We start from the raw sequence: 8,070 nt of genomic DNA, 5'->3' as shown, positions 1-8,070 counted from the left end.
GCATCTTCATAGGATACCCAAAACAGTTGGGAATACCTCCTATCTCAGATCCGAAAGCAAAGTGCTCGTTTCCAGAAACGGGTCCTTTCTCGAGAAAAAGTTTCTCTCGAAAGAATTGAGTGGGAGGATGGTGGAAACTTGATGGGGTTATTGAATCGTCACTTCAACAAGTGTGTAGCCGGGCGCAGGAAGTTGTTCCTATGGCGCCTACACCAATTGAAGTGGAAGCTGATGATAGTGATCATGAAGCTTCGGATCAAGTTACTACAAACCTCGTAGGTCGACAAGGTCACGTACTACTCCATAGTGGTATGTTAACCCTGTCTTGGAGGTCATGTTGTTGGACAACAATTAACCTACGAGGTATGGAGAAGCTATGGTGGGCTCGGATTCCGACAAATGGCTGGAGGCCATGAAATCTGAGAGAGGATCCATGTATGAAAACAAAGTATGGAATTTTGAAGTACTACTTGATGGTCATAAGAGTGTTAAGTACAGATGGATATTTAAAAGGAAGACAGGTGATGATGGTGAAAATTCACCATTAAGAAAGCTCAACTTGTCGCAAAAATGTTTCCAACAAGTTCAAAGAGTTGGCTATGATGAGACTTTCTCACTCGTAGCGATTCTAAAAGTCTGTTGGAATTATATTTGCAGTTCTTCATTATTTATGAAATCTTGCAGATAGGATGTCAAAACATTGTTTCCTCGATGATTTCCTTGAGGAAAGGTTGTATGTGATACAACCGGAAGGTTTTGTCGATCCTAAAGGATGCCAACAAGTATGAAAGCTCGAGCGATCCTTCTAAGGACTGGAGTAAGCATCTTAGAGTTGGAGTATGTGCTTTGATGAGATGATCAAAGCTTTTGGGTTTATACAAGGTTTAGGAGAAACTTGTATTTCCAAACAAGTGAGTGGAGCACTATAGAATTTCTGATAAGTATATGCGGTTGACATATCGTTGATCAGAAATAATGTAGAATTTCTGGAAAGCATAAGGGGTTGTTTGAAAGGAGTTTTTCAAAGGAAAACCTGGATTGAGCTACTTGAACATTGAGGAACAAGATTTATAGAAATAGATCAAAACGCTTAATAGAACTTTCAAATGAATACATACCGTGACAAGATTTTGAAGGAGTTCAAAATAGATCAGTGAAAGAAGAAGTTCTTGGTTGTGTTGTAAAGGTGTGAAATTTGAGTAAGAATCAAAGCCCGACCATGGTAGAATAAAGAGAAAGGACGAAGGTCGTCCCCTATGCCGTAGTCATAGGCTCTATAGTATGCCATGTTGTGTACCGCACCTGATGAGTGCCTTGCCATGAGTTTGTCAAGGGGTACAAGAGTGATCCAGGAATGGATCATTGGACAGCGGTCAAACTTATACTTAGTAACTAGTGGACTAAGGAATTTTTCTCAATTATGGAGGTGATAAAAGAGTTCGTCATAAAGGGTTATGTCGATGCAAGCTTTGACAGTGATCCGGATGACTCTGAGTAGTAAACTAGATTCGTATAGTGGAGCAGTCATTTGGAATAGTTCCAAATGGCCCGTGGTAACAACATCTATAGGATGACATAGAGATTTGTAAAGCACACACAGATCTGAAAGGTTCAGACCCGTTGACTAAAAACCTCTCACAAGCAAGACATGATCGAACCCCAGAACTGTATGGGTGTTAGATTCATTGCAATCACATAGTGATGTGAACTAGATTATTGACTCTAGTGCAAGTGGGAGACTATTGTATATTCCCTAGAGGCAATAATAAATTGGTTATTATTATATTTATTTGTTCATGATAATCGTTTATTATCCATGCTAGAATTGTATTGATTGGAAACTCAAATACATGTGTGGATACATAGACAACACATTATTCCTAGTGAGCCTCTAGTTGACTAGCTCGTTGATCAAAGATGGTCAAGGTTTCCTGTCCATAGACAAGTGTTGTCACTTGATAACGGGATCACATCATTAGGAGAATGATGTGATGGACAAGACCAAAACTATGAACGTAGCATATGATTGTGTCAGTTTATTGCTACTGTTTTCTGCATGTCAATGTATTTGTTCCTATGACCATGAGATCATGCAACTCCCAGACACCGGAGGAATACCTTGTGTGTATCATATATCGCAACGTAACTGGGTGACTATAAAGGTGCTCTACAGGTATATCCGAAAGGTTTCTGTTGGGTTGGCGTGAATTGAGACTGGGATTTGTCACTCCGTATGGCGGATGGGTATCTCGGGGCCCACTCGGTAATACAACATCACAATAAGACTTGCAAGAAATTTGACTAATGGGTTAGTCATGGGTCTTCTATTACGGAACGAGTAAAGTGACTTTCTGGTAGCGATATTGAACTAAGTATGGAGATAACTACGATCGAATCTGGGGCAAGTAACATACCAAAGGACAAAGGGAAGAGCATACGAGATTAAATTAATCCTTGACATAGAGGTTCAACCGATAAAGATCTTCATAGAATATGTAGGAGCCAATATGGGCATCCAGGTCCCGCTATTGGTTATTGATCAGAGAGTGTTTGAGATCATGTCTACATAGTTCTTGAACCCGCAGGGTCTGCACACTTAATGTTCAGTGATGTTTCGGTAGTATTGAGTTATGTATGTTGGTGACCTAAAATTGTTAGGAGTCTCGAATGAGATCCTGGACGTGACAAGGAGCTCCGGAATGGTCCGGAGGTAAATATTGATATATAGGAAAGTTGCATTTGTCTACCGGAGAGTTCTCGGGTATTACCGATAAAGTACCGGGAGAGACTAATGGGTTCCGGGGTTTTACCGGGAGGGGCCACCCACCCAGGAGGGAACCTAATAGGCTTAAAAGTGGTGAACCAACCTTTTGTGGGCTGGTGCGGCCAGCCCAATAAGGCTATTTCGGCCAAGGAGCAAAAGAAGGGAAAAGGGAAAAAGGGAAGGAGACAAGATGGAATCCTACTAGGAGTAGGATTGGAGGTGGACTCCTCCACCTTTTCTCCACTTCGGCCGAACTCTTAGGGGGTTTTGTGGCTGCCTCCTCCCCTCCCTCCCTCCTATATATACTAGAGGATTTGAGCCCAGCCCTAACCTGAATAAGCCACGGTTGCTCTCTCTCTAGATCGTTTTCCCCTCTAGATTAGTTCCGCAAAGCTTGGCGAAGCCCTGCTGGATTAGTTCACCACCACCATCATGCCGTCGTGCTGGAGAACTCATCTACCTCTCCGCCCTCTTACTGGATCGAGAAGGCGGTGATTGTCATCGAGCTGTACATGTGCTGGACGCGGAGGTGCCGCCCGTTCGGCACTAGATCGGGATGGATCATGATGGGATCACGAGACGGATCATGATGAGATCACGAGACGGGCTGCGATTTGGATCGCGAAGATGTTCCACTACATCAACCGCGTTATATACGCTTCGGCTTAACTATCTACAAGGGCATGTAGATTCACTCTCCCGTCTCTTAGATGATCATCACCATGAATAGGTATTGCGTGTGCGTAGGAATTTTTTTGTTTCCCATGCAACGTTTCCCAACAGATTATGCACAAAGAGCATGTTGTGTGGAAATCGCCTCATGCCGACTATATCAAGATCAATGTCCACGCTATTTTTGTGGAGAGTATTAATGTAGCAAGTGTGGGGGTTATTGCTAGAAAGTATTCTGGCGCAATTATCATTTCCTCATGGGATTTTATTGGTCGATGTAATAGTGACAATGAAGGTGAGCTCTGCACCTGCCTCGCAGGACTTTATAGCGGTATTACCCTTCACCAATTTCTTATTTTGGGGACTAGATGTGCTTTCGTACATTATTTCTTTTGAAATGAGAAGCTTGACATATCACCTCTCATTGATGTGAAGAAAGAGGCCCTAGGTATCGCCAAGATGATCCAAAATGTGAGGTTTTCGATAATAAATCGGCCTGCCAATAAGGTGGCACATGAGATTGCTAAGTTAAGTTTTAGTAGTAGGTCCGACGGGTTTCTTGTTAACTCTTTTCCGCCTTGCGTGGTGTATGTTGTAATGAATGATTGTAATAACCATTTGTTTAACTAACGAGTGTTTTAAAAAAGCCTAATCCAGAGACAAAATGACCACATCCCCTCTCTCACTCACAAATCAGGCCACAAGGGAGAATGGTTGTTCTTGATATGTGGAGTCAAGAATAGAAACAGAGGAGGAGGTAGCCATGATCTAAATTAAGCAACACATTGAATGAGAACAATCTTCATTCCAATGGCCCCAAGAAGTCGTCTTACAACGGAACATCCACCATTACCATGGCACCAAGAAACCGACCATCGCGGGTACATGCGAGTTACCATTATAGTTGTTTTGTACCGGTTACACTGATGATGAGGCAGATATCTCTTTTTTGCGTGAGAAACTTCCGATATATTCATCTTCAATCATGATAGTACAAAGAACACTAGACACAATAAAATTATAACTAGGTCCCTAGACCACCTAGCGACGACTACAAGCACTGGAGCAAAGCAAAGTAACACTGATGTCATCGCCCTCCCTCGCTGAAGTCTGACAAGCATTGTTGTAGTAGACAGTCAAAGAAGTCATCATGCTAAGGCCCCATAGAACCAATGCACCGGAGTAGTAACCATCGCCGATGAAGAAAGTCGCCGGCCGGAAGGATCAAACCTGTAAACACCTAAACAAACACGAACGAAGAACATATCCAAACAAATCTACCGAAGACCAGCAACGACCGAATCCAATGGGATTCGACGAAGACATGCTACTTTCGTAGGAGTTGTTGGATTTTCGTAAAAAGGAAGGGTGATGTAGCACAAGAACAGAAAATATTTCCCTTGGTTAAGAACGAAGGTTTATCGAACCAATAGGAGGCACCAAACTAACAACTTTAACAGTACCCAGAAACAAAATTGATCAACTCAAGGTTTTCGCGAACATTGAGTGTAACTTCTCGACGTGTGCTCGAAGGCTTTCAGTTTGTCATCGACAAGGCCATGTCGGCTCTGGTAGGGGAGCGGCCACAACGGCGTATCTTCAGCTCGTTCTAGCGGTGGTAGTGATCGTTGATATAAGAATCTCAATGTAATTTGCATTATATTGGGTTGATTTATACTATTGATGGTCCTCATAATAAATCAGGGACCTTTTGGAAAAATACATTTTAGGTGATACATTTATCATGGTTATTAGTGTTAGTTTCCACTAAGGTCGTGATGTGCTTACTGGATAGTTGATACACCATGGTGAATTGGTGATATAATATACTCATCGCAGTTTCGATAATTACTACCACTTCTGTAATATTGTCAAAAAATAAGATGGTAACTATAGTACATCACGATGGATTAGGATATAGGACATGCAAGTGCGGGGGCACTCAGGTCCTGGTACCGCTTTTTTATTTTGGCTTTTGGTTTTTAAAGTTTTATAATCATTTAAAGGAAAATTCCAAATTAGATTATGTTTTCAGATTCATATTTCTCGTAACCAGCGCTTTTAAATAAGATTCATTCTGAATATATTTTTGATGACTTCTAAAAAAATGTGTTAAGTTTCAATGTTAAAGCATAGTATGAGCGACCGATAAAAAATCAATTGTTTTGTGTCTACGACCGTCATAAAAAAATGCTCCAGGTTATCCTGATTGAAACTTGGCAGTTTTAGATGAAAAAACAATTTCATTTTTTCGAAACTTAAAGCTTATTATGTCCTCGTGTGAGATCCAATTATTATGCAAATCGCGCGGCAAAAAGAGTGAACGGCAGAACTTGTCAGGCGAGTGTCCCCGTACTCACGTGCCCCTGCGAATTTCCGTATTATAAAAGATACCGAAAGATTATATTATCTTTCTCGAAACATACTTGGTGGAACATGCTTGGTGGGATATAGTAGTGAGTCTCTTGTCAATACGAATGTAATGGTGAAAACGAATTGTCCATCCCATGAACGATTTATAAATCAAGAACATCGATATACAATGGGGCCAAGCTCAAGTGCGGGAATCAAGAGTGCTCCATGGTCATGCTAAGGAACTCCACGAGATGCATTATATCTCGATATGCTTGTATATCGAGAAGTGCTTAAAATGTACTCCGTCTGTTTTGATATATTTTGCTATAAGGTTGATTAAACATAGAAACATTTGATTTTAAAAGAACAAATACAATTATACTTTAGAATCGGAGGACACATTATATTTTCCGTGAAAGCAAACACGAAAAAGACCATTTATTGCACATACAAACATGTTTGGGTGCATATTTATGTCAACATTCTGTTAATACAACACTGCACACAAAAAAGTAAACAGGAGTATTCGTCACAGTTTATACATTTAACAATAATAATTGAATCCAGTATGATAGTGCCGGCCGCGGGTTGCATGGATTTGGGATTGGCCACCCGCAGAATAAAAATAAAAAATAAATCAATAGTTGGCCATAGAGCACTTGAGCCTCACTTCCACGGGCATCCCCTTTGGCGGAGGTATGTTTCCCATCTTCACCATGGCCTTGGCGAAGTCCCTGGCGAACGCCTCACCATCAGTGCTGTACATCTCCACGAGATTGTCCTGTAGGCCTCCACCGCCGTAGAGAGTCTGGTCGGAGGTGAGGAGGCCGCGTCGCGCGATAAGGTTCCGATAGTAAGCGTTGTCGAACCTCATCGGCGTCTGCACGTCGAACGGCGCCTTACCAGAAGTACCCTGGCACTTCTGCCGTGTGGTCTGTGCGAAGGATGGATCGATGTCGCCGTTGGGGCCGTAGACGCGGTCTCTGTAGTGGTCGCAGTTGGCCATCCCGACGGTGTGGGCACCTGAGAGCGCGGTCATGTCACGAGCGTCGAGGTTGAGCTGTGCGAACATGGTGATGAGCTCGCCGAGGTCGTCGTGCGGGCTGGGGAGGCCCTTCCCGGTGGACTCCGGGTCGGCGGCGAAGCGCGAGTCCTTGCGGCCGAGGGGCACGCTCCAGGTGGGGCCTCCGAGCAGGGCGACGGCGTCGCGGGACGCGAGGGCAATGACGTCGGCGCAGGAGACGGTTGCCGGGCAGTCGTGCTCGAGTGCGGACTTGATGTCGTCGATGACGGTGAAGCCGGTGAGGGAGGCGTTTGGCTTCACATCCTTCTCGCTTGGGGAGAAGGAAGTTGCGTCCAGGAGAACGGAAGCATCACATCCCTGTCATGCCATATATGAAGAGCGCATTAGCAAGTGGATGGAATCATAGTAGGCAAGAATATACTCATAGAAGTAGAGATTCGTATATACGTTGATGAAGCAGTCGTGGAAGAAGAGGCGGAGGACGGCGGGTGCCATCCTCGGCTTGGCGGCGACGCTGCTAGCCATCACTGACCGCACGACGCTCTGCACGTTGGGGCACGTGTTCTCGTAGTAACCCGCGGAGAGCTCGTTGCCATTGGCGGTGGCAGCGAGAGCAACCAAGAGGAGCAGTGCAAGTGCAACCCAAGAAGGGACGCTGGAGGACGCCATGCCTGTAGGTTGACTGATGATGAGAGCGATTGTTGCCTGCACGGTGCAGAGGAAGCAGGCAGGGAGAGAGCGAGATGCTTATGGCTTACTATCAGCTACGTAGTTGCAATGGATGATCGAGTGGGGAAGCATACGCTTTTATAGAGTTCGGTTTGTGCTGCGTCTTCCTTTACGCGTGTGCGAATGTGCGAACCCTCTCGCAGTGTTAATTAGCTCGACGGACAAGGTCTCCGGTCTGTCTGCCGCCTCGTGCATATTGGCCGGAACCTTGACGAGGTCTAGACCGGAAGAAGAGAAAACAAAAGCGGAGGGAATTGACAGGCTAACTAATACACGTACCTAGCTTGAATTACATAAAATTATGGATGTGATCCCGTCGACATGGTTGCCTGCTTGGATGGTGCAATTGTCCATGCCGAGAATCCAATCGTTTCGCTGGAATCGCAGGGTGTGGGGACAAACCGTTGAAATGATGTAAAAACACAAAAGATGCAAGTTGTCCACTTAAACTGTTTTGGCTAGTTCAAAAGGCGAGTACACCTTTTCGCACGATCGAGTTAGCAGACCATTTTGGCATGGTTCCAGA

The 8,070-nt window shown here is 44.2% G+C and overlaps 1 protein-coding gene across 1 annotated transcript; it reads right to left on the bottom strand.

Moving 5' to 3' along the window:
* Positions 1-6,208: 6,208 nt before the first annotated feature.
* LOC123410977 (peroxidase P7-like) lies at positions 6,209-7,614 on the bottom strand. The gene is made up of 2 exons (XM_045103897.1): positions 7,263-7,614; positions 6,209-7,172 (listed from the first exon to the last, which is right to left on the bottom strand). The coding sequence occupies exons 1-2, from the start codon at positions 7,482-7,484 to the stop codon at positions 6,429-6,431; spliced, it is 966 nt and encodes a 321-aa protein (XP_044959832.1). The 5' UTR covers positions 7,485-7,614; the 3' UTR covers positions 6,209-6,428.
* Between the last annotated feature and the right edge of the window lie 456 nt (positions 7,615-8,070).

This window comes from Hordeum vulgare, chromosome 7H, assembly GCF_904849725.1.
Source record: "Hordeum vulgare subsp. vulgare chromosome 7H, MorexV3_pseudomolecules_assembly, whole genome shotgun sequence".
NCBI classification, from domain to species: domain Eukaryota; kingdom Viridiplantae; phylum Streptophyta; class Magnoliopsida; order Poales; family Poaceae; genus Hordeum; species Hordeum vulgare.
Note: the sequence above shows the minus strand (reverse complement) of the source record. Positions and strands in the feature narration are given on the sequence as shown.

What these genes read in the sequence shown, in the direction of transcription:
- LOC123410977 (XM_045103897.1), bottom strand. Translation starts at nt 7,484, where the DNA reads ATGGCGTCCTCCAGCGTCCCTTCTTGGGTTGCACTTGCACTGCTCCTC. An exon ending in TCCACGACTGCTTCATCAAC is followed by an intron (nt 7,173 to 7,262) that starts GTATATACGAAT and finishes ATGGCATGACAG; the next exon opens with GGATGTGATGCTTCCGTTCT.